The sequence below is a fragment of the Danio rerio genome, chromosome 9 (assembly GCF_052040795.2).
Source record: "Danio rerio strain M-AB ecotype USA chromosome 9, GRCz13ab, whole genome shotgun sequence".
Classification (NCBI taxonomy): Eukaryota; Metazoa; Chordata; class Actinopteri; order Cypriniformes; family Danionidae; genus Danio; species Danio rerio.
The window spans coordinates 19,262,990-19,290,622 of NC_141029.1; the positions used below are offsets into that span (position 1 = coordinate 19,262,990).

Consider the following 27,633-nt stretch of genomic DNA (forward strand, 5'->3'; position numbering starts at 1 on the left):
GAGAAAGGGGAGAGAGGAAAAAGAAAAAAAAATTGGGGTTCGGTTCTCCAGACACGCTGCCACTCGGTCCTCCACCAGCTGAGAGATGCGCCGACATGCTGGGAGCCCTGTGGAGGAATCTATCCACCCGTCCGTCTTCTGGCGTCCGGCGGCGGTTCTCCTGGCTGGCGGCATCTCTGGTCTCCTGCTCCGCTCCCGCTTCGGTGGATGGATGCAGGCTCTGGCATCATGGCGGATCGCGGCGACTCCCCCGGGTTCTGTGGGATGGCTCCCTTCAGCACTTTCCCCTCCGGCGGTGAGCCCCACGTCCCCTACTCCTCCCCATGCTGGGAGACGGCAGCAGGCAGATCCTTTCCTCGCCAGCCTCAGGCCGCCCCGGCACTCTGGGCAGACGAACAGGTTTCTCCCCCACTCGGGTTAACTCCCAAACACTCGCCCCCTCTCTCAGCGGCGAGGGCATCTGGACAACGCGTCCCTCCTTCTCCCGGGTTTCGGCACCACTGTAATGAAGTTTATGGCCCTCTGGCCGCCGGAAAGAAGGAGGCGGAGAACCGACGCAGGTTTAAAATATTTATTAATAACTATGACGGCAGCTCCTCACGGAGACTGCCGTCAAACTGAAAGCAAAAGTAAAATATGTCCGGGCCCGGTCCTCTCTCGGCTTCCTCTGCCATCATTCCTCTTTTTATCGTCCAGAGCTCCTTCTGTGGGATCCGAAGCAGGTGCGCACCGCAGGTGTATCCACTTACGCGGTGGCCTCCGGTGGGCTCCGTTCCCATGGCTCTCGGCCACGCCCCCTCGCCACAACATGATATAAGGAACTGCCTGTTTTCATATTGATATGAACAACTAAACAGACACCAAAAATGTTGAGGCGTCATGTAGCTACATATAAGACCGTCATCTTCACTGGATGCATTTTTAACAAAACAGAGCTTATAACATTACTGCCTCCTTTCATTTTCATCAAAAATATAAAACATACCCTGTCTCTTTTGCTGAATAACAGTTTTAATAACCAATAATGGCCATTAGAAAAGTATAGCGTACAATAAGTTAATAATAAATGCAAGCAATCAGTGAAATGTACAGAATTAGTGTACGCGGTCACATGTCTTCTCTCCATCAATCAGCTAGTGTGTGGTGTGCAGTCTGGTGCAATATGGCTGCCATCACATCATCCAGGTGGATGCTGCACGCTGGTGGTGGATGAAGAGATCCCTCTCTTTGTGTAAAGCGATTTGAGTGTCCAGAAAATCGTTATATAAATTTATGGAATTATTATTATTAATATTATTATTATATATTAAAGTTTAACATTTTTGTCTTGACGGCATTGTTTGAGGTGCAAGTTTTTACTCTTGATATTTGGTGCCATTTAATCAGGATGTGACGATTTTGTTCGCTTCGACTCGTTGGATGGAAACGTTGCTTTATTCAAACGTCTTTTATGCGATTTTCCAGTTTTGCGCATAAATTTAATTCGCATCATTGGATGGACACATAGCTATTGACTTAGATAGTTTTTGTTTGTCCTACTATGAAGTAAGAAAGAATTTTCAAAACCACTTCGACTGTGTACATGCCAAACATATAAAAAAACCTAGTAAGCAACTAGAAATAACACAGCCAGGAATGTAGACTAGAAATGGAACCTAAGGGGCTATACTATATATCTGGTGGACAGCTGAGATTTTGTTTTCTTTTTTCTTGTTTTCTTTTCTTTTTTCGTTTGTTTTTCTTATTTTTCCCCAATTTCTGTTTAACAGAAAATACTTTTTTTATAACATTTCTAAACATAATTGTTTTAATTACTCATTTATATAATAACTGATTTATAATTATGGTTTGTTCTGTAGACTATCAAAAATTTATATATAGCTTAAAGGGGCTAATAATTTTGAGCCTAAAATGGTTTTTAAAAAATTAAAAACTGCTTTTATTCTTGCCAAAATAAAACAAATAAGACTTTCCCCAGAAGTTAAATAATATCGAACTTACTGTGAAAATTTCCTTGCTCTGTTAAGCATCATTTGGGAAATGTTTAACAAAGAAATTCAAAGAGGGCTAATAATTCTGACTTCAACTGTAACTGTGCACTTCTGGTCACATGGAATTCCATTAGGTAAGGGCTATCAATTAGTATCTTGTTTCTGCTCTGCGCAGAATATTTGTCAATCTTTCTTCATTTTGTTAGCAATCCAAATTTCCAACGATCCAATGAATTCCCCAAGAAAACCATGCACCTACGTTTTTTTCTAATTTTAGGACCATTACAAGTGTGACAATATTAACTTCAATTTCATGGTGACTTCAATCTTCAGTCTTGAGATTCTGTTAAGTCTAAAAGTGCAGATTGGGACTTCTAAAAGTATTGTGTTTTTCTGTGTAGGTCTCCGGCAGGAGTATGCGAGCACCACTGCCACAGCCACACGCCGCAGTGCCAGCTTCTCTATCCACACAGCTGCCCGCAGAAGCATGCGGAGTGAAGCTGAGTTGGAGGAAGAGGAAGAGTATGACCAGCTGTCTGTTCCCCAGCCGCGACTCTTCCGCACGGCCTCCATGCAGCGCAGCACGTCCCACACACAAAACCTCTCCAGCATGAAAGACTGCCGGCGCAGTCCCTCCACACCTCAGTACCTCAACAGCCTGTCCTTCCAGCAACTCCATGTGGCCAATAACAGCTCCCCTACAGCAGAAGCACAGAGTTACAGAGCCAACACAGGTCAGACAACACAAGGTATACTGATAACACTAAAAATTCAACTGTAAAATGTAAAAAAAATCTGATTGGCTGATAGCCGTGCGATATTCTGCAATATCAGAACTTATACAGCCTCTTCACTCTTGTGTATTACTCCACCCACATTGAGTGACAGCAGATCAATAAACTCGATACAGTTTGACAAATACTGCAGCTGTTGGACAACATAATGTACTTCTGAGGATTTTTTAGGCAAGAATGTAGTTGTTTAGATTGCAACGATGCAGTTTATTTATAAGGAAAGTGCCTATTTTGGAGATATAGTGCCTTGGCATGTTGTTGTCGGACTGTTGTATAAATGCAATATCACACTCGTAGCAGTGTGATATGGCTGTATATCATCACTGGTGGGACAATTAATACAACGCACGTCTCCTACCAGTGCCGATATACAGCCATATTGCACTGCTTCGAGTGTGAAATTGCTCATATACAGTGATGAAAAACATGTCATGTTTTTTATTGGGAATAATATATCTGAAGGAGCTCTTGACATGGAATTGAATCAGATTTTGGTAATTTTGGTATTTAACACTTTATATTAAAGGCTTTTTTAGCAGCTTAAAGACACCTCTCATATGGAGAATGAAGTCAAAGGAATGGCTCAGGTGTGAGTTTTTATACAGACTTCAACAGTGTAATGAAAGTGTTAATGGTTCTGTGGGTATTGTCTATCAAATCTGATCTTTAATTTGCACTTGCACTAAATTTGCACTAAATTGGGTCAGGTGATTGGCTAGGCCATTCTACAGCTTGATTTTCTTTCTCTGAAACCATTTGAGAGTTTCCTTGGCTGTGTTTTGGATCTTTGTCTTGCTGAAATGTCCACCCTGGTATCACCTTTATCGTTCTGATAATGTCGATGTTGGGGGTTGCTGAAGAATTACTAAGAGATTTCAGCTCCAGCCTGGGCTTTCACTGCCATTCTACAGTTCCCTTTCTTCATTTATTCAATACTTTTTCCCTGCAACACTTCATTTTATTTTGCAAAATGTAATTTTTAAACTAATTAGATTTGTTTTCTTTGCTTATATGAATTTCTTTGGTTGTTACCAACACTTGAAAATTTCAAGTTAATGGCACTTTTAGAAATATGTTCTCAGAGAAAAATGGTGACGTGTTCAATACTTATTTTCCCTACTTATTTTACTATATATATAAATAATATATATATATAAATTATTAAAATACCTGGCAAATTCTGAATTAAAATTACTTTTATGCAATCAGCATGTTTTTGTAAACCGGAAATGATGCAGGCTTCTGCCAAAAGATGGCGTACAAGGGGCATCATTGTGGGAAAAAAACTCAGCTTTTACTTATCTTTGGACAAAAAATGGCATGTCCAAAATTACTCATACACTTCTCAATAATATTAAAAGGAAAGCCTTTCTTAGCTATTACAGCAATCAGATGATTGCTATAATTGCTGACAAGCTTTTAAAAATATGTATTTTTAAACTGCTTATAATCCAGCCAAACTAAATAAATAAGACTTTCTCCAGCAGAAAAAAAAAATGTTATAGGAAATAATGTAAAGTTTTTTTTCCAATGCAGAACTGATTCCGATACTGTGCCTTTTCTTTTTTTAAGCGTATTACAGTTTCTATAGTTCTAATGCTAAACTCAAATAATATATCTTCTCTAGTAAAAATAACAGACCTGTACTGTATATGACAAATGTTACAATCCAACTAAAAACATAGGCTATAGCAAACTATAGGCTACATTATTTGAGCATTTGTTATGCCATTGATATGATCTGTTGTGGTCCAGCTTATGTTTCCTTTTTTAATATATATATTTTTTTCAATTTGAAATCTGTAATAGGCTACCGCTATTGACCCTAATCATTGATAAAATAATCAGGCTTTTAGCAAAGCCTGAAATTTTCCTGCAGGTTTCACGCAGACTAAACTAAACTGTCTGTTTTACTTAAAAACATTGTCTTTTCTGTTAATTACAATACATATTGCGCCCATCAGTTTCACTTTTATTGATTCAATCAACTACTCTGACCACAATGAGCCAGGCTTTACAAACTATTCGCAGCACTGAAAGTATTCCCCTCAGAAGAATAAACTCAGTCGGAAGGATGAGAGGACAGAAACTTAATGTGAGAATAATCTTACTGAGCGGTGCACATTGCATCTGCTCAGCTGGTGCGTGAATGAAGCACTTGATGCATTACTGAGAGACAGCGCACAGCCCTCCGGTATCTGCAGACACTTTCAAAACTGAGCGGCACAAAGGGAAGAAATAAGTGCGTGACGGTTCTGTTCAGTGTATTATTGAGCCTTTTCTAATTTAAAGTTTCAGGTAGGCCTACTTTGTGTGTGAAGAGCAGGTAACAACCCTCTCTACTCCAGTGTTGTGAATGCGATCTGCTGGTCACAGACACAGTGCAACATGATTTAGAAACAGCAGTGAACTCCATGTTGCAGGTCAAAATAAAGCCATTTAATGCAAAACTAAATGCATTTCCCCACTGATTATTTATTTTAACAGGAACAAGTAGTCTTGGAGAAAGTTTTTCATGTTGTCATGAACCTGACACTCAGTTTAAATTGTGTATGAATAGAGAATGATTGACAGTTGCAGCGGTGGGAAGTGCTGAACTGAACATAAATTTAACCACTTGAATATTCATCTGTTCGTAACATTAAACTGTAGAATGGCTTCAGAACATTTGGCATATAGTAGGCCTACATGACAACTTTCTAGTGCCTTATAATAGGCTAACTTCATGGTTTTTGTTGACTTATAAACACAGAATATAGCGCACGCACAAGATCGGATTGGAATCGGTACCAGCTGGCCGATACCCTATCCAGCAAAAATATGCGGTATTGAACCAATATCTGATCTCAAGTATCGGGATCAGTGCATCCCTAAATAATAATAACTGTCAATAATAATGATAATAGTCAAAATTTGAAACCTTTGATCAAAACTGTCATAAAACCGAAATGTTTTGACATTCTTGTCGTAAGACAGTATTTTAAACTTGGAAAGTGTACTGATGCCCCCTAGTGAGTTTCTTTCTCCTAGTTGAGTACTACTGCTGTATACTGGCTAAATATGTTCCGTTTTGTCCTAGATTGCACATTTAAGCGCATCTTTTTTTTTCAGACAAGCTACGGAGGAGCATGCCAAACTTACTTCGAGCTCCCAGCATTCCCAGTGTCATCAATGTGCCTAATGTTTCTGCTCCAACTGGTCACATCGCTACAACGTCATCTTTGTCATTACTCCGAAACAGTCAGAGTTTTGATTCCCACAATGCACTGGCCAAGATACAGTCTGCAAGTAAGTCAAACACTGTGAAAGCATCCTAATAACTACGATGATAATTCGTCTTTACATGCAAATAATTTCTAGCACCATTGAAGCTAGAATCATTCATTCATTTATTTTCTTTTTGGCTTAGTCCCTTTATTAATCTAGGGTCACCACAGCAGAATAAACCGCCAACTTATCCAGCATATGGTTTACGCAGTGGATACCCTTCCTGCTGCAACCCATAATTGGAAAACACCCATACACACTCATACACTATGGACAATTTAGCTTAGCCAATTCACCTATTCCACAAGTTTTTGGACTTGTGGGGGAAACACCGGGAGAACATGCAAACTCCACACAGAAACGCCAACTGACCCAGCCGGGGCTTGAACTAGGGACCTTCTTGCTGTGAGACGATTGTGCTACCCACTGCGCCACTGTGCTGCCCTGAAGCTAGATTATGTTATGAATTAGATATGAACAATCAGTAAGCTTTGGCATATGCTATGATGTTATGTATCAAGTCTCTCAAGTAGAACATTTATATAAATTGATATGAATTCATTAAAATATATAATTTAATATTTTATATACATTAAAACATGCAATCCTTGTTCTTTAATTATTATTTTATTTTAATTTTCATTTGAAAGAAATTATTGGTACCACTTTAAAAAAAAAAGGTCAATTAGTTAATGTTAGTCAATATAGATAAACTAAGTATAAATTATGTTATTCAGCATTAATGAATCATTGTTTAACATTTACTAATGCATTTTTAAAATCTAAAATTTTGTTTGTTAAAGGGTATTTATGATACAAATCAACTTATGTAAGGTGTTTGGACAGAACTGTGTGTAGGTATAGTGTGTCCACAGTCATATTAAAGTGAGATAGACACAAGTCTATTTTTTTTTATTGAAGTAAAAAAAGGATCCGAATCCCAGTGATTTTGAGATCCACTGCAACATGAAGAAGAAGTGCAGTTACTACCCCCCTCCTTTACTGTTAATGTCTGTGTGAAATAAGAAAAATTGTATATTTTGGTAGCTCACATTTTTATCCTATAGGTGAACAATTATTCAGCGGAAGTTAATCCAATAATCCAAAATAATGATTGTTTTAGGAATCTTCAAAGTCTGACCATTTGCTTCTGCGTTTGAATTAGCGGTCCTTCTCAGTTGATGTTTAGATTGTGTTTAACATCTAGTGACTTTAGTTTGCTACAAGGGAATGATGTGAAAAAAAGCCCCACCCCCAACTCAATACTGCATTTCAGTTGAAAGTACATCAACAAACCTTAATTAAAAGTCTAAGCATCTTCTGGTTCACCCTGACTTTAACGTGCTTGCATGATAAATCGCATCACATTTGATCTCAAATTTGATTCTTCTCTTTCAAATTTCAGTTCCCTCTCCAGGCCAATTACAGCAGCGAGTTCAGAGTGTGGGCAACTTCTCCATGGCAGCACGTCCTCCTCTAAAAGCCACAGCATATGTGAGCCCTACGATCCAGAGTTCCAACACAATGGCCTCCTCTGCGAGCCTCAGCTGTATCTCTAGCAGCAGTATTCCCCTGCCCAGCAAACCCAGCACCCCGTCCTCCAGCCGCAGTGCTCTACCTCGACCTGCTTCTTTTGTTGGGACAAATGGGGCCTCACGCAGTAAAATCGGCCAGCCTGTACGGAGGTAATCATTTACAGCTCATTGGATTGTAGGCTTTTGTTCGCTGTTTAAAGGGATAGTTCACTCCAAAAGAAATTCATTTACTCACCCTCAAGTCTACCTTTAGAAGTTTTCTAAGAAGTTATTTTGAATAATGTTAGAAATATCTTACTATTGATTTTTATAATCAGAAAAACAAATACTATGGAAGTCAATGGTTACAGGTTTCCAACATTTTTCTAAATATCTTGTTTAGTGTTCAACAGAAAAATTTAAAAGGATTGTGAAAAGGATAAGTAAATGATGACTGAATTTTCAGCTTTAAGTGAACTATCCCTTTAAGGCAGCTCCAAAAAATACTACAGATACTAAACATTGAAACGCACCTATCATTACATGATATCATAAAAATCATTTTACTGAAATTACCCACAATGTAAAAATGGTCAAGATTTAATAGTAAAAAAAGTTCAAATTCTACCTGGTTTACAGTAAAACGCCTCACTATACAGTAAATAGGGTCAGAGGCAGGCGGCTAGTATCAGAGTCGGTAATCAGGCTAGAGTTCAAAGGCAGGTGGCTAGGATCAAAGTCAGGATTCAGGCTGAAGTATAAGGCAGGCAAGACTGGCTCAATAAACGAAGCAACATCACAACGGAAAGGCAGACAAGGATGAGAACGCTCAGTAGTGTTAGCCGGGGCAAACCAAGACTTCGCAATGAAGCTGTGTGTGCGTGCGTGCATGCGTGCGTGGTGTGTGTGTGCTGCTTATAAGTGTGTGGAGTGTGATTACCAAGTGTGCCGCAAGCCTGCGTTTGAGTGAAGGTCTCGGCCGTTAGATCGCCCCCTGGGGGCTGACTGCAGTACAAGTCATAAAACCCGCCTCCTCCGTGTTAATGAAGGAGACTTGAGCCCAAAAAAAAAAAATTATTACACTTGCAATAAAATGTCCCGAAAGATGGTTCTGGTCGATTAGGGCACTGGTTATTGTGCTGAAATAGGTACAGATCTTTATTTTTGTAAACAGTTTGTTTTTAGCAGTAATTCAATGCTGGGCATGTCATCGTGATTGACAGCTGTGATTGACAGTTTCTTAAAGCAGCGCGTCTGAGCTTCGGCAGGAGACTGAAGTGTTATTATTCGATTTCTGTGATATTTTACTATGACAAAATGAGTTCAGCAGTAAACTACAGTTTCTGACATACATGATCTGGTGGAACACTGTTTATCCGCTAAGGTCAGGGCTTTTTTCGGGCTGTATTAGTTTGCTGATACACGCCTAGCCACCCAGATGGCAAAATACACTCGGACCAGTTCGGCTAGATTCTCGCCTGGCGGAGACTTACCCCTCAGAGCTCAGACTGACTACCTCTGCTGGACCTACTCCAGATGCCTGGACCCACTGCCCGATTCCAGCCCGAGTCAATCGAGCTAGATGCGGTGGCCGAGCGAGCCGACGCTGCCGCATGCGAGCCGGAATCAGCCCGCGACGCCGCGAGTAGGTTATGCGCTGCGGCCCGGAGCTGGCACGATTGAATATATAAAACCCTCATATTTGTTAACGTTATTACATCCATCTGTGTTGATATGACAGCAAACGCATGCTGAGAAGTTCGGGGGGCGTGGTTGATTTTACATAAAGCGTTTGGTTGGAAGCTAGACTCCGCTCATTTTCGCGGCTCCTCCTCTGGCTCCATCAGACAGTCCTTATGCGCATGTCAAGGCTCCAATTTCAGCAGTCTTTTGCGACAGTTTGTGTTCGTCAAGCAGGCGTTTTGCCCTCAAGGCGTTCAATGGGAAAAGGGGCTGTCGCTTCGTCCATATTTTTTTACAGTCATTGGTGATTACTGGATGCGTGTCAGGTGTGTCTGCAATCAGTGTAGATGGGTGACGTAATGTCAATAGTCCGGTGATGATGACCTCTGCTGGCCAGCGAGGGGAATGACTGGGACCGAGTCGGTGACAGATATAAAGTCAGAATTCTGAGAAATAATTTTAAAACGGTGTGTATTAATGTCAGAATTCTGAAAAATAATGTAAAAATAGTGTGATATAAAGTCAGAATTTTGAAAAAAATAAAGTGAAAATAGTGTGACAAAAAGTCAGAATTTTGAGAAATAAAGTTAAAACGGTGTGATATAAAGTCAGAATTCTGAGAAATAAAGTTAGAATAGTGTGATATATAGTCAGAATTATGAGAAAGAGTTAAAATGGTGTGTTATAAAGTCAGAGTTTTGAGAAATAATGTTAAAATGGTGTGATATAAAGTCAAAATTCTGAGAAATAAAGTTAAAATGGAGTGATATGAAGTCAGAATTCTGAAAAATAAAATTAGAATGGAGTCTTATAAAGTCAGAATTCTGATAAAGAGTTAAAATAGTGTAATATGAAGTCAAAATTCTGAGAAATAATGTTAAAATGGTGTGTTATAGTCAAAATTCTGAGGAATAATGTTAAAATTGTGTGATATAAAGTCAAAATTTTGAGAAATAAAGATAAAAGGGTGTGATATAAAGTCAGAATTCTGAGAAATGAAGTTAGAATGGTGTCATATAAAGTAAGAACTTTGAGAAACAATGGTAAAATGGTGTTATAAAGTCAAAATTCTGAGAAATAAAATCACAATTGCCTGATATAAAGAATTCTGAGATATGTCTAAGGCAAATTTTAGAAATCCTAAAAGAATTCTATAATACTAGTCTAAAATCTGTGGTCTTCGATTGTTGGTTTGACATGTTCATCGGCATTGAATGGTTCAGTGTCAGAATGTTTGATTCTCACGATGAGCAACAATAGGAACGCAGAACCTAATGATAAAATCATTACAACTTTAAACTATATCAGGTTTTGTTTTGTTTTATTATCAAGTAAACTAAAGCTACAGATTCTGTATGTTTGCTATGAGGTATCGTTACTGAATACAGTATGTGATACAGTATTCAGTTTGTCAAGTCCTGCATGTGTCTGTGTTTGGCTTGTGTTCACTGTCATACAGTCTGATTTTATGACAACTGAACTCTTACAGTGTGACACGGGGATCATGTTCATGCAGTCTGACAAGCTACAGTTGTATAGAAATATTACAAAACTCCAGTGTGAGCCAGGCTTTAGTGTGTCTTATAGTTTTCGAGCTGTTAGAGCTAAACTAGTAGACATGGACTACATAAATAGTAGTCATTCAGGATGTACATACCAAAGTTTTGCTGTCATTAACACTTCTCTTTCTCTGTCTCGTTGCAGTTTACTGACTCCGCCGAAGAGTGTTTCTGCTCTCAGCGCTCTGCGGGATGGGAGTTGGAGGGACGGCTGCTATTAAAATGCTCTGCACACTGACCTTAAATGTTTCAGGCCCAGCTGGCTGGGGAGAACCTGTTGCTTGTAGACCTTAAGACGATATAACATAACATCAAGTGAGTTGAAGTCAAAAAGTACTGTTAACAGATGCAATACAGCACCACTGCAATATGCCGATGGCTAAAACCCAATGCATTATGCATACGAGTGTTTACGTGCAAATAATCTGCCTAATCTGCAGCACAATTTTTTTTTTTAACCATTGAAACCAATTGTGAGATTATGTTATGAATTAGATATGAACATTTGGACAGTACTGGTTTTGGTAGATGTTATGATTTATTAAGCGCGGTCTCTCAAATAGCACTTTTATTGTTAACGGTATTAGATAACCAGTAGTGCCAGATATTGGTTACGCACTTTGCGTTCTTGGTTTATAATGTTGCCAATTATGTTGCAACATACAGCAAGAGAATTCTTCAAAAAGCAGACTAAATGGACTGTAAAACTCTGTATACTGTAATGTAATGTTGAAGTACATGCAGCCTAGATTAACAGGCAGCCATTCCAGATTGTATGTTTACAAGATGCTCCTGAAACAGAGCACTGTGGATAAGGGTTTGCACATTAAATGTTAACATTTGTTTCTTTAAAAAAAAAAAAAGAACAGGTTTATGATGGAAGGGAATGGATGGTGTGTTTTTCAATGTTGAATAAAAGGCTTTTGAACTGAAATATAACATTGCTTGGACATTTCATATTGTAACTGGAACAGAATAGAGAGATATGAAAACTTGATTCCTTTCCTTTCAGCTTAAGTCCTTAGTTATGAGAAGTGCCAGACGGAATCTGCTAACATTTTTTGCTATTTCTGCAGAGAATTTAGTTAAAAATCTGCGGATTTATGCAGAATGATTTTAGGAGTATCATAACTAAAAACTTAATATATGAAATAAAAAGTAATACCTTTATAACTTTTATTTATCGTTCACAATGTAAATCCATCTAGATCCACTTTATTAGGAAAAAAGCAAGTCTCTCATAAATTATATATACTAAAACAGTGGTTCCTAAAGTAGGGGTTGTGGGATGATGAGCAGGGGTTGCTTGGTGGTATCCAAAAATCAAATTCATTTCATTAAACTAGTATAATGAACCTACAGAAGAAAAAAAGATTATAATTACATTAAAAAACAAATATTTTTTGCGACCCCTGGGGTGACTACGTTATATTAAAGACACAGCAACAGCATCAGATGCAGCAGATTGATTTTATGGCATCAGTTTAAGCTTTCTGACACTTTTACGGCACTCAAATATATTAAAAATAAATTCAGGCCATACCTAAACATGGAGGATGGTCTCCAAATTGCATTCTCAAAAATTTTACAACGAACTTGGGCCTATTGGTATGTGTGCACCATTGTGTGCAAGGTTTATATATTTATAACCACTTTAGAGCATATTGAGGGTTGCGAGTCACTGGGATTGTTATTTTGGGGGGGGCGCGAGTTAAAAGGTTTGGGAACCCCTCTACTAAAAGACAGAAAATATTACTTTACAAACTGTACTGTTAATAAATCATATGAACATTTTCAAATTAGTCAATAATATTACTGAAATTAATTTAAAAACTGAATAAATGTAAACTTACACACATTTAAACAAGTAAATAAACTGAATCAGTATGGGCTGAAAATCTGCAGAAATCTGCGCACTCAGATTCCGTGTGGGCCTAGTTATGAGACAGAAATGAACTGCCAACTATTCCAGCATATGTTTTACACAGCAGATGCCCTTACAGCTGCAGCCCAGTATTGGGAAACACCCAAACACTCTCGTATTCATACACACTCGCCAATTTAGTTTATTCAATTCACCTATAGCGCATGTGTTTGGAAACCGGAGCACCCGGAGGAAACCCACGCCAACACAGGGAGAACATACAAACTCCACACAGAATCGCCAACTGGCCAAGCTGGAACTTGAACCAGCGACCTCCTTGCTGTGAGGTGACAGCGCTACCTACTATTTCACCGCCATTTCTAAATTCATCCATATATCAATGTACTAAAATGTATATAAATACATTTGATTAAGCACGCAAATGTAAAACAGTATTTGTCTCTCTTAAAGTATATAGTGTAACATTTTGTATGTAGCTGTAAATAATTATATGTATATGCTTAGTCCCTTTATTAATCCGGGGTCACCACAGCGGAATGAACCGCCAACTTATCCAGAACGTTTTTACGCAGCGAATGCCCTTCCAGCCGCAACACATCTCTGGGAAACATCCACACACACTACGGACAATTTAGCCTACCCAATTCACCTGGAATTCATGTGTTTGGACTGTGGGGGAAACCGGAGCACCTGGAGGAAACCCACACGAACGCTGGGAGAACATGCAAACTCCACACAGAAACGCCAACTGAGCCGAGGTTCGACTCAGCGACCTTCTTGCTGTAAGGCGACAGCACTACCTACTGTGCCACTGTGTCACCCTTTTAGTATTGTTATTAGATAATTATAACTAATCATATAATACTTAAATGGAGCACAATGTAGGTATGTTTTCATTTGTGATATTATTTCTAGACATACAGTTAAAATAAGAATTACTAGCCCCACTTTGAATTTTTTCTTTCTTTTTTTAAATATTTCCCAAACGATGTTTAACCGAGCAGGGAAAATGTCACAGTATGTCTGATAATATTTTTCTTCTGGAGAAAGTCTTGTTTGTTTTAATTCAGCTAGAATAAAAGCATTTTTTTTATTTTTTAAAATCAATTTTAAGTTCAAAATTATTATCCTCTTTAAGCTATATTTTTTTCGATAGTCTACAGAACAAACTCAATAACTTGCCTAACTACCCTAACTTAGTTAACCTAATTAACCTAGTTAAGTTTTTAAATGTCACTTTAAGCTGTATAAAAGTGTCTTGGAAAATATCTAGTCAAATATTATTTACTGTCATCATGGCAAAGATAAAACAAGTTAGTTATTAGAGATGAGTTATTAAAACTATTATGTTTAGAAATGTGTTGAATAAATCTCTCTGTTAAGCAGAAATTGGAGAAACCGACATACATGTATAACTCTATAATGAATCTTGAATCAAACTACTGAATCTACTTTTTGTCAAACTAAAGTCAGCTAAACTGCATAGTACATTTTTAAAGTTGAAATTAAGTTCTTACAACGCATTTGTAAACATTACAAATTATTAAATAACAAGCTGTGGGCAACTGTTAATTACCATATGTACTTTAAAGTGTACTGCTTAAAAGGCTGAGATCCATTATAAAACATATAGGCTACACAAAAGTAAAGGCTACTAAGATAATGATTAAGACATCATACTAAAAATATAAAACAACAGCAGAGTTCAGAACACAAATTATTATCTATTATCACTTTCAGAATGATTTCCCCAGATAATATGCAACTAAAGCATATAAACAAAGTGGTTTTGAGTTGCCTGCTTTGAAAATGCTGAAAATAATTTGTGTTTAATTGAAATTAATTTGTGGTTTTACTATTAATCCATTATTACACTGACTGTGCAGGCCCGTAGTCAGGTGGGGTTCTGGTGGTTCAGAAGACCCACTCCTCACTAATAAAGGTCCAGAATATTTCCCATACATGAGCTCATTTGTCCTATATTCCGACTGTTATGTCAATTATAAATAGCAAAAATAACCCATCATGAAAAGCTTTAAGACCAAGTAGACTCCTGGTGTAACTTTAGTTATTCAGTTATGGCCAATGCAATGATGACATAAGTGAAGTCATCTTTTGCTGCTGTATTGTTTTTTAATAACATTTAGAAAACATTTTACAAGTAATTTTTATTATAAATATTGGACCTTATTCTTGAAAGAAAACATGACCAATAAAAAGTGTGAAGCACTTTTACAAGAGAGGCTAGAAAAATTGTGAAGCTCTAAATTATTATTATTATCATTAATTAATAACTATTATATTAATTATATTATTTAATTATATTATTTAAATTTGTTATTATTCAAGTGGCCAAATTCTCACTGGGAATAGTTGAATGTGCTGGCCAGTTTGTTTTTTGCCTAAAAAATTACAGTAGACTAGGTTTTAATCTAAATTTTTTTTGTAACTATATAAGATTAGTTTGTATTTTAAAAATAAATAGTTGTATTCTAAATATTCAGGAAATAATTTTGGTACATCAAAAAGTGTGGTTATGACGACCATCCGACAAGCTAATTCAGCTAAAAATAGTGCCTAAAATGTCACCCAAATTCAGTATTTAAATTTCATAATTAAATAAAAAACGAGGCGAATAATTGCAAAAAAGTCCAACAAACAAAGAACTATGGGCCTGCTGTGAATGATCGCTAATTTCACTGTTTTAGATTAATTAAACGAGCAAGATTCATGCGCTAGTTGAACACAGAGGACACCTGCTGGTCACAATCGGGTAAGGCCAAAGGAAAAGCATAACAAAAGGAACAGATATTGTTTGTCAGTATGGAGGCAAATTTATTTATTGAGTTTGTGTGTGATCTGTTTCAGGTTTGCTGCTCGTTCAATAATGTATTTATACTTCTAGTTCTAGCTATCGTGCTTGGTGTGAAAGGGTCAAAGATACACAGAACTGCAGTTGTGTTCATTGATTTGAACGTAAACATTCCATTATTGTTATGACGTCAGAGAAAATCGAATGCAATGGAATTTTGACGGTGGGTTTTTGTAGCTTAGCTGTTGTGTACGCCTATTTGTCTCGACATTAAAGTTAATATTTATCGAAAAAAAACATTAAATAATCGACATTTATGTTGTAGTTAATATAAAAGATTCATTTTTTAATCAAACTTTGCTTCCTATTACGCTCCATCAACATGCTAAAGTCATCATTGTTGTGGCAAGAAAGGACAAGATGTGAAAACGGTAAGTTTAGAAATCCATAACCTTAAAAGTATATATTAATGAAGGAGAAAATTGCATTAAAGTTTGTAAAAATGCAAGTACTGACACTGGACCACTGTTTATTTTTTTGCATGAGTCTCTGCATCTACATGCTGCTGGTAAAGTCATTGCAGTGCCAAGAAAGGACAAAATGTGAAAATTGTAAGTGTAATATTCTATAACTTTAAAGTTATGTATTAATATAGAAGAAAATTGCATTAAAGTTTGTAAAAATAAGATTACTGACACTGTACCACCGTTTATTTCTTTGCATGAGTCTCTCCATCTTCATACTACTTTTAAAGTCATTGTGATGGCAAGAAGAGACAGCAACAAAACGGTAAGTTTAGTATTCCATGACCTTAAAGTTATGTATTAATAAGGGAAAAATTGCATTAAAGTTTGTAAAAACAAATACGATTACTGACAGTGGACCACCGTTTATTTCTTTGCATGAGTCTCTGCATCTACATGCTGCTGTTAAAGTCATTGTAGTAGGCCTACCAAGAAAAGACAAGATGTGAAAACGGTAAGTTTAGTATTCCATGACCTTAAAGTTATGTTTATAAATAAAGAAGAAAATTGCATTAAAGTTTGTAATACGATTACTGACAGTGGACCACTGTTTATTTCTTTGCATGAGTCTCTGCATTTACATGCTGCTGTTAAAATCAATGTAGCGGCAAGAAAGGACAAGATGTGAAAATGGTAAGTTTAGTATTCTATAACCTTAAAGTTATTTATTAATAAAGAAGAAAATTGCATTGAAGTTTGTAAAAATATGATTACTGACACTGGACCACTGTTTATTTCTTTGCATGAGTCTCTCCATCCTAATGCTACTGTTAAAGTCAATGTAGTGGCAAGAAGAGACAGCAATATGAGAAAACGGTAAGTTTAGTATTACGTAACCTTAAAGTTATGTATTAATAAGGGGGGAAATTGCATTAAAGTTTGTAATACGATTACTGACACTGGACCACCGTTTATTTCTTTGCATGAGTCTCTGCATCTACATGCTGCTGTTAAAGTCATTGTGATGGCAAGAGACGGCAATATGTGAAAATGGTAAGTTTAGTATTCCATAACCTTAAAGTTATGTATTAATAAAGGAGAAAATTGCAATAAAATTGTAAAAACAAATACGATTACTGACACTGAACCACTGTTTATTTCTTTGCATGAGTCTCTTCATCTTCATACTACTGTTAAAGTCATTGTGATGGTAAGAAGAGACAGCAACATGTGAAAACGGTAAATTTAGAAATCCATAACCTTAAAAGTATATATTAATGAAGGAGAAAATTGCATTAAAGTTTGTAAAAATGCAAGTACTGAAACTGGACCACTGTTTATTTTTTTGCATGAGTCTCTGCATCTACATGCTGCTGGTAAAGTCATTGCAATGCCAAGAAGGACAACATGTGAAAATGGTAAGTTTAGTATTCTATAACTTTTAAAATTATGTATTAATAAAGAAGAAAATTGCATTAAAGTTTGTAAAAATACGATTACTGACAGTGGACCACTGTTTATTTCTTTGCATGAGTCTCTCCATCTTCATGCTACTTTTAAAGTCATTGTGATGGCAAGAAGAGACAGCAACATGTGAAAACGGTAAGTTTAGTATTCCGTAACATTGAAGTTATGAATTAATAAGGGAAAGATTGCATTAAAGTTTGTAAAAACAAATACGATTACTGACAGTGGACCACCGTTTATTTCTTTGCATGAGTCTCTGCATCTACATGCTGCTGTTAAAGTCATTGTTAGTACCAAGAAAAGACAAGATGTGAAAACGGTAAGTTTAGTATTCCATAACCTTAAAGTTATGTATATTAATAAGGGGGAAATTGCAATAAAGTTTGTAATACGATTACTGACAGTGGACCACTGTTTATTTCTTTGCATGAGTCTCTATCTTCATGCTGCTGTTAAAGTCATTGTGATGGCAAGAAAGGACAAGATGTGAAAACGGTAAGTTTAGTATTTCATGACCTTAAAGTTATGTTTATAAATAAAGAAGAAAATTGCATTAAAGTTTGTAAAAATATGATTACTGACACTCAACCACTGTTTATTTCTTTGCATGAGTCTCTCCATCCTAATGCTACTGTTAAAGTCAATGTAGTGGCAAGAAGAGACAGCAATATGAGAAAACGGTAAGTTTAGTATTTCGTAACCTTAAAGTTATGTATTAATAAGGGGGGAAATTGCATTAAAGTTTGTAATACGATTACTGACACTGGACCACCGTTTATTTCTTTGCATGAGTCTCTGCATCTACATGCTGCTGTTAAAGTCATTGTGATGGCAAGAGACGGCAATATGTGAAAATGGTAAGTTTAGTATTCCATAACCTTAAAGTTATGTATTAATAAAGGCGAAAATTGCAATAAAATTGTAAAAACAAATACGATTACTGACACTGAACCACTGTTTATTTCTTTGCATGAGTCTCTTCATCTTCATACTACTGTTAAAGTCATTGTGATGGCAAGAAGAGACAGCAACATGTGAAAACGGTAAGTTTAGAAATCCATAACCTTAAAAGTATATATTAATGAAGGAGAAAATTGCATTAAAGTTTGTAAAAATGCAAGTACTGACTCTGGACCACTGTTTATTTTTTTGCATGAGTCTCTGCATCTACATGCTGCTGGTAAAGTCATTGCTGTACCAAGAAAGGACAAAATGTGAAAATTGTAAGTGTAGTATTCTATAACTTTAAAGTTATGTATTAATATAGAAGAAAATTGCATTAAAGTTTGTAAAAATAAGATTTCTGACACTGTACCACCGTTTATTTCTTTGCATGAGTCTCTCCATCTTCATACTACTTTTAAAGTCATTGTGATGGCAAGAAGAGACAGCAACAAAACGGTAAGTTTAGTATTCCATGACCTTAAAGTTTTGTATTAATAAGGGAAAAATTGCATTAAAGTTTGTAAAAACAAATATGATTACTGACAGTGGACCACCGTTTATTTCTTTGCATGAGTCTCTGCATCTACATGCTGCTGTTAAAGTCATTGTAGTAGGCCTACCAAGAAAAGACAAGATGTGAAAACGGTAAGTTTAGTATTCCATGACCTTAAAGTTATGTTTATAAATAAAGAAGAAAATTGCATTAAAGTTTGTTATACGATTACTGACAGTGGACCACTGTTTATTTCTTTGCATGAGTCTCTGCATTTACATGCTGCTGTTAAAATCAATGTAGTGGCAAGAAAGGACAAGATGTGAAAATGGTAAGTTTAGTATTCTATAACCTTAAAGTTATTTATTAATAAAGAAGAAAATTGCATTGAAGTTTGTAAAAATATGATTACTGACACTCAACCACTGTTTATTTCTTTGCATGAGTCTCTCCATCCTAATGCTACTGTTAAAGTCAATGTAGTGGCAAGAAGAGACAGCAATATAAGAAAACGGTAAGTTTAGTATTCCGTAACCTTAAAGTTATGTATTAATAAGGGGGGAAATTGCATTAAAGTTTGTAATACGATTATTGACACTGGACCACCGTTTATTTCTTTGCATGAGTCTCTGCATCTACATGCTGCTGTTAAAGTCATTGTGATGGCAAGAGACGGCAATATGTGAAAATGGTAAGTTTAGTATTCCATAACCTTAAAGTTATGTTTATAAATAAAGAAGAAAATTGCATTAAAGTTTGTAATAAAATTACTGACACTGGGCCACTGTTTATTTCTTTGCATGAGTCTCTGCATCTACATGCTGCTGTTAAAGTCAATGTTGTGGCAAGAAAGGACCAGATGTGAAAATGGTAAGTTTAGTATTCTATAACCTTAAAGTTATTTATTAATAAAGAAGAAAATTGCATTAAAGTTTGTAAAAATATGATTACTGACTCTGGACCACTGTTTATTTCTTTGCATGAGTCTCTCCATCCTAATGCTACTGTTAAAGTCAACGTAGTGGCAAGAAGAGACAGCAATATGAGAAAACGGTAAGTTTAGTATTCCATGACCTTAAAGTTATGTATTAATAAGGGGGGAAATTGCAATAAAATTGTAAAAACAAATACAATTACTGACACTGAACCACTGTTTATTTCTTTGCATGAGTCTCTTCATCTTCATACTACTGTTAAAGTCATTGTGATGGCAAGAAGAGACAGCAACATGTGAAAACGGTAAATTTAGAAATCCATAACCTTAAAAGTATATATTAATGAAGGAGAAAATTGCATTAAAGTTTGTAAAAATGCAAGTACTGACAGTGGACCACCGTTTATTTCTTTGCATGAGTCTCTGCATCTACATGCTGCTGTTAAAGTCATTGTAGTACCAAGAAAAGACAAGATGTAAAAACGATAAGTTTAGTATTCCAAAACCTTAAAGTTATGTTTATAAATAAAGAAGAAAATTGCATTAAAGTTTGTAATACGATTACTGACACTGGACCACTGTTTATTTCTTTGCATGAGTCTCTGCATCTACATGCTGCTGTTAAAATCAATGTTGTGGCAAGAAAGGACAAGATGTGAAAATGGTAAGTTTAGTATTCTATAACCTAAAAGTTATGTATTAATAAGGGGGGAAATTGCACTAAAGTTTGTTATATGATTACTGATACTGGACCACCGTTTACTTCTTTGCATGAGTCTCTGCATCTACATGCTGCTGTTAAAGTCATTGTAATGGCAAGAGACGGCAATATGTGAAAATGGTAAGTTTAGTATTCCATAACCTTAAAGTTATTTATTAATAAAAAAGAAAATTGCATTGAAGTTTGTAAAAATATGATTACTGACACTCAACCACTGTTTATTTCTTTGCATGAGTCTCTCCATCCTAATGCTACTGTTAAAGTCAATGTAGTGGCAAGAAGAGACAGCAATATGAGAAAACGGTAAGTTTAGTATTTCGTAACCTTAAAGTTATGTATTAATAAGGGGGGAAATTGCATTAAAGTTTGTAATACGATTACTGACACTGGACCACCGTTTATTTCTTTGCATGAGTCTCTGCATCTACATGCTGCTGTTAAAGTCATTGTGATGGCAAGAGATGGCAATATGTGAAAATGGTAAGTTTAGTATTCCATAACCTTAAAGTTATGTATTAATAAAGGAGAAAATTGCAATAAAATTGTAAAAACAAATACGATTACTGACACTGAACCACTGTTTATTTCTTTGCATGAGTCTCTTCATCTTCATGCTACTGTTAAAGTCATTGTGATGGCAAGAAGAGACAGCAACATGTGAAAACGGTAAGTTTAGAAATCCATAACCTTAAAAGTATATATTAATGAAGGAGAAAATTGCATTAAAGTTTGTAAAAATGCAAGTACTGAAACTGGACCACTGTTTATTTTTTTGCATGAGTCTCTGCATCTACATGCTGCTGGTAAAGTCATTGCTGTACCAAGAAAGGACAAAATGTGAAAATGGTAAGTTTAGTATTCTATAACTTTTAAAATGATGTATTAATAAAGAAGAAAATTGCATTAAAGTTTGTAAAAATACGATTACTGACAGTGGACCACTGTTTATTTCTTTGCATGAGTCTCTCCATCTTCATGCTACTTTTAAAGTCATTGTCATGGCAAGAAGAGACAGCAACATGTGAAAACGGTAAGTTTAGTATTCCTTAACATTGAAGTTATGAATTAATAAGGGAAAGATTGCATTAAAGTTTGTAAAAACAAATACGTTTACTGACAGTGGACCACCGTTTATTTCTTTGCATGAGTCTCTGCATCTACATGCTGCTGTTAAAGTCATTGTTAGTACCAAGAAAAGACAAGATGTGAAAACGGTAAGTTTAGTATTCCATAACCTTAAAGTTATGTATATTAATAAGGGGGAAATTGCAATAAAGTTTGTAATACGATTACTGACAGTGGACCACTGTTTATTTCTTTGCATGAGTGTCTATCTTCATGCTGCTGTTAAAGTCATTGTGATGGCAAGAAAGGACAAGATGTGAAAACGGTAAGTTTAGAAATCCATAACCTTAAAAGTATATATTAATGAAGGAGAAAATTGCATTAAAGTTTGTAAAAATGCAAGTACTGACTCTGGACCACTGTTTGTTTTTTTGCATGAGTCTCTGCATCTACATGCTGCTGGTAAAGTCATTGCAATGCCAAGAAGGACAACATGTGAAAATGGTAAGTTTAGTATTCTATAACTTTTAAGTTATGTTTTAATAAAGAAGAAAATTGCACTAAAGTTTGTAAAAATACGATTACTGACAGTGGACCACCGTTTATTTCTTTGCATGAGTCTCTCCATCTTCATGCTACTGTTAAAGTCATTGTGATGGCAAGAAAGGACAAGATGTGAAAACGGTAAGTTTAGTATTTCATGACCTTAAAGTTATGTTTATAAATAAAGAAGAAAATTGCATTAAAGTTTGTAATACGATTACTGACACTGGACCACCGTTTATTTCTTTGCATGAGTCTCTGCATCTACATGCTGCTGTTAAAGTCAATGTGATGGCAAGAGACGGCAATATGTGAAAATGGTAAGTTTAGTATTCCATAACCTTAAAGTTATGTATTAATAAAGAAGAAAATTGCATTAAAAATGTAAAAACAAATACGATTACTGACAGTGGACCACCATTTATTTCTTTGCATGAGTCTCTGCATCTACATGCTACAGTTAAAGTCATTGCAGTGACAAGAAAAGAAAAGATGTGACAACGGTAAGTTTAGTGTTCCATAACCTCAAAGATATGTATATTAATAAGGGGAACATTGCATTAAAGTTTGTAATACGATTACTGACACTGGACCACCGTTTATTTCTTTGCATGAGTCACTCCATCTACATGCTGCTGTTAAAGTCATTGTAGTGGCAAGAAGAGACAGCAATATGTGAAAACGGTAAGTTTAGTATTCCATAACCTTAAAGTTATGTCTTAGTAGGAGAGAAAATTGCATTAGAAATTGTAAAAACAAATATGATTAGACACTGAACCACCATTTATTTCTTCGCATGAGTCTCTCCATCTTCATGCTACTGTTAAAGTCTTTGCAGTGGCAAGAAAGGACAAGATGTGAAAACGGTAAGTTTAGTATTCCATGACCATAAAGTTATTCATTAATAAGGGAGAAAATTGCCTTAAAATTTGTAAAAATATGTTAACTGACACTGAACCATTGTTTATTTCTTTGCATGAGTCTCTCCATCCTAATGCTACTGTTAAAGTCATTGTCGTGGAAAGAAGAAACAGAAATATTTGAAAACGGTAAGTTTAGTATTCCATAACCTTAAAGTTGTGTAATAAGAGGGAAAATTGCATTAAAGCTTGTAATACAATTACTGACACTGGACCACCGTTTATTTCTTTGCATAAATCTCTGCATCTACATGCTGCTGTTAAAGTCATTTTAGTGGCAAGAAAAGACAAGATGTGAAAACGGTAAGTTTAGTATTTCGTAACCTTAAAGTTATGTATCAATAAAGGAGAAATTTGCAATAAAGTTTTTAAAATTATGATAACCGACACCGGACCACATAATAAATGCCGTTTATAATCCACCTTAGGTGCTAAAGCTGGAAGCTCCTGTTCAGAGGCAGGTCACATGCTGGACGCACCAATCAGTGGCCTCCTTACAGGACACACTTGATGATGTAACAGACCAGACAGAATACCAGAGGTGCTGGAAAACAAGGACAGTTTATTAGGTATAGAACACTTTCTGTGCTCGCTTTAAGGCTCCTGATAACAGCAGGACTGGAGAACCTCAGGGGTGTATTCTGAGCCCCCTGCTGTACTCTCTGTACACATATGACTGTGTGGCTACTACCAGCTCCACCACCATCAAATTTGCGGTGTGATCTCTGACAACAATGAGATGGCCTACCTGGAGGAGACTGGAAATCTGGAGGATAATGCCAGATAAATATCAGTAAGACCAAAGGCTGATTTATACTTTTGCGTCAAAAGCACACGTATGCTCCGGCACAGCCTACGCGTTATCGCATACCCTCTTTGTGGTCGACGCTGACACATACCTCTCAAAAATGTAACTGCACATCGCAACGATGCGTAGCACAAGCTCTAATTGGTTTACTTGGTAATGCTGATGAGTAAGGGCGGGGGCGAGAGCCGCACAAACCCGTTGGAGCAAGTGTTTACAAGTGTAGAACCCGTAAAGGAGCTCCAGATGGAAAGTTGTGTTTCATGTTTACCTTATAATTAAAGTTGTTGCATGTCTGCCGGTTTCCACCTCAGAATGAGTGAGTTTTAGCAACCTGAACATTAAGGTAGCATACAGAAAAAAGCTAAACACCAGGGCGGAAACTCAACACAGAGGAACATAAAAACCTAATGCCACTAGCGTTTCTGAAGTGTTAAAGCAACACAAATAGCCCGCAGAAGTATAAATGTATGGAAATGTGCAAGGCAGGCGCCGTGGATCATGCCGATCACTCAAAGCAGAAATATAAACCAGCTTTAAGGAGGTGAGAGTGGACTTCAGTAGGAAGCAGGAAAGGAATTACTACACCCCCCGTCATCTACAAAAGCCCAGTGGAGAGAGTTAACAGCTTCTATAACCTCAGTGTTCACATCACATTATTATGTCATGGTCCTGTCACATCAACACAGTGGTGAACAAGGCCTGGCATCATCTCTACCATCTTAAGACACTTGAGAAACTTCACACTGCCCCTTAGGGTGCTTAGGAACTTTTACTCCTGCACCATAGAGAGCATGCTGATGGGAAACATCACAACCTGGTTTGGAAGAGCACCATGTAGGACAGACAAGCGCATACAGAGAGTGGTGTGGTCAGCTAAGTGCACCATTTTCTGGCACTGAGCTCCCTGATCTGCACTCAATCTACAGCAATTTTATCTCTGTTGCGATCAGAAAAATGCTTTCCTGTGGAGACTGGGGAGAAGCTTCTTCCCTGGGGTAATACAATTTCTCAATCATTAAAACACTCAAGACTGAAATACATTTTTGCACATTTAGCAACACACTGGACATTTACATTGAAATTGTCGAATAGTATCTCTGCCTCGCAGGATCCAATTTGTTTTTCATATCTCAGCAAACAGCCACTCTGAGCCAGGATGATGTAATTGGCCATCATGATGCTGGATTAGCAGATGAGTAACTGAATGCTTTGGGTCTAGGACAACAGGTAGGAGAATGGCATCTGCAAGGTCGGCAAATTTCCAAATATCCACTCTAATCAAGCCACTTGAAGGAACCATCTCTGGGGCAAGGGCAACTAAGTGGCTGCTAGATTTGACTGACTTCCCTGATTCTAACAGGTGTTAATCTTCTGTTAGACATCCAGTTGTTCTAGCCAGGTAGGTAAATCTCATTTCTTGAGGTGACTGCCAGAAGTCACCAAGTTAATTACTGCAGAGAAGGTAGACTTCCGTAACTGAATCTGCACTAGGTGCAGGAGGAGGAAAGACTGGCCATTTTTCAGGGTCACAGAGAGGGAAAGATTGTCCCTGTGACCAACAGTTTGAGGTTGCAAGGTAGGAAGGAGATCTCTCTTTTGTAAGGTCATCAGTAGATTGTTGTGTTTTCTACAGAACAAAAATAATGCCAGGGGCACTGGTCGGTAAACTCTCGTATCTTAGTGATCATGTTGCCCACAAATACTTTGTACTGACATGATTTGGATTTCAACCACTCAAGGAAAATAGCAGATTTGATCCACAACACAGTATACTAAAATGGACAATGTTATCTTGCACTGAACCAATTTCACCAGTTGATTCACAACCAAGCTCCCACAGATTTCCAATCTTATAATGTAATGTATTCTCCTGGTAGTAATATGGGAATGAGCGATAAGAAAAGAGATAGATCTGACCTGCTGAGTTAACAGTACATAGGTAAACTACTGCTCTGTAGGCTTGCTCAGAGGCATCTGAAAAGATGTGAATTCCATGATTCCCATTATCCTTAACATAGGACGAACATAAGAGGGAGGAAAGAGACCCCAGAAAGGCAACTTAGTTCCTTTCCCACTCTCTTCAGGATTGAAGGAGGTCAGGATCATTGCATTCTCACTGCCTGTTCCACAGGTGTTTAACAATTTTCTTTGTTTTTTGTGTATAGAAGGAGCCGTCCCAGAGGGTTGTATTGGGAAGCAAGGATCCTATGAGTGTTCCTTAGATTATATGTCCGATAGGTGACCGGTCTATGTCTGTAGGACAAGGTATCAGATTGCCCATCCCAACTCAGACCCAGTGTTGATTCAGGGATGTCAGACTTATCCTATGTCAACCACAACTTCATACTAGTTGCCCAAGCCTCAGATGACTCCACACTGCAAGGTCATTACTGGCCCATTGTCTAATCTCAAAGCAAGCACCAGAAAGGATAGCAGATGATCAATTAAGCTCTGGGCCGCCTCAATCGTAGGCAGGCTCGAAGACAATTGTCTAAGTAAAAGCAGGTTTCCAGAAAAAAACGGATGCTCTTCTCTGTCAAGGGGTGCTGATGCATATGGAGTTGGAGTGCATTGATAGCACAACACAAACTGGAGGTTGTTCCAAAGGGTAAGACTAACCACTCCAAAGTCTGCGGTGCCTCACCTGTCATAAGGTCTCACATTAGGAAATGGAGCAGGGGACAGTGCTTGGGCAGAAGGTGAACCTAGTGGAACATGGCCTTATTATCTCTGCTCACATCCATGGGATGTTCTCTGAAATGTTAGAAGACCCCTTAACCAACGCATCTAACTCACCACCAGGTGGTGATCATTTGACAGCTCTGCCCCTCAATCGGAGATCAGATGAAATGTGCACAAAGTTTATCATCAACCTAGGGTGTCCTGGTGCAATGTGCACCTTATACTGAAACATGTTATTAAAAACAGTGACTAACACAAAAAAAAAAATCACAAAAAGAACACAACTCAGATTCAGATTGGGGAAGCAATTTCTCTCAATCATCCAGGTTTTCAAGTTTTACTCTTTTTCTCCACATAGTCGATAAAGTCCTCCAGCACCTACTAGCACCCCTTTCAGGGACTTCAAAAATGTTAAGTACTCTTTACTGCTGTTTGGCTTATAAGCGCAAACTAAAGTGAGAGACCTTTTCCAGCCTTTAGGCACAGGGAGGTGACTCTCTTATTCACCAGGAAAACTCCAACACAAAACAGCTGGGGAACTATAAGCAAGCCCACACCAGTCTGTAACCTTTAGAGTAGGACACAGTACAGCCCTTTTCAAGAAGTTCCAGAGCCTTTGCATGGAGGTAAGATTGACTATATCTAGTTGGTATCGATGAGTCTCCCACACAAGCTCAGGCTCCATCCCTCTCAGTGTCTCAAAACTTTTCGTGAAATTTTAAAAATTCCATGTCCCAAAAAACTGTTTCTGTTTCCAAAGTTTGAGTCACTGTGGCACTGGACTTTGACCATTGCCCAGTGCACTAGAGCCCTATGGTTCCTCCTGCAGGTTGTTGATCTACAAGGGTGTGGTCCTACATTGCTCCTTTGGGTAAGCCTAACCAGGTTTTCTTTCCTCACGGGAGAAGCTCAACAAGCATTTTAATCCATACAAGCCCAACAATATGATGATTATGAGATGGTGAAGAAGGAGAAATTAGCCCATATGGAACTTTCACCTCTGGTCCATATTGAACTCTCACCTCAGTGGTCCTGCAGTGAAAATACCCATATTAGAGTACAGGCCACCCAGCTCATACGCCTCAC

The 27,633-nt window shown here is 37.2% G+C and overlaps 1 protein-coding gene and 1 long non-coding RNA gene across 7 annotated transcripts in view; both read left to right on the top strand.

The window, feature by feature from the left end:
* slain1a (SLAIN family member 1a) overlaps positions 1-11,742 on the top strand; it is a 28,828-nt gene extending 17,086 nt beyond the window's left edge. For 3 of the 6 annotated variants that reach the window (XM_087266674.1, XM_087266676.1, XM_087266677.1), the window contains 4 exons: positions 2,393-2,740; positions 5,897-6,073; positions 7,458-7,737; positions 10,954-11,742. In XM_087266674.1, coding sequence (XP_087122800.1) covers positions 2,393-2,740; positions 5,897-6,073; positions 7,458-7,737; positions 10,954-11,029 — 881 coding nt within the window. In that variant the 3' untranslated portion in view covers positions 11,030-11,742. 6 annotated transcript variants of the gene reach the window in all.
* Positions 11,743-23,050: 11,308 nt separating this feature from the next.
* On the top strand, positions 23,051-23,620 carry LOC141376100 (uncharacterized). Its single transcript, XR_015944791.1, has 3 exons — positions 23,051-23,186; positions 23,324-23,360; positions 23,486-23,620. It is a non-coding gene; the product is annotated as an uncharacterized LOC141376100 (long non-coding RNA).
* Positions 23,621-27,633: the final 4,013 nt, after the last annotated feature.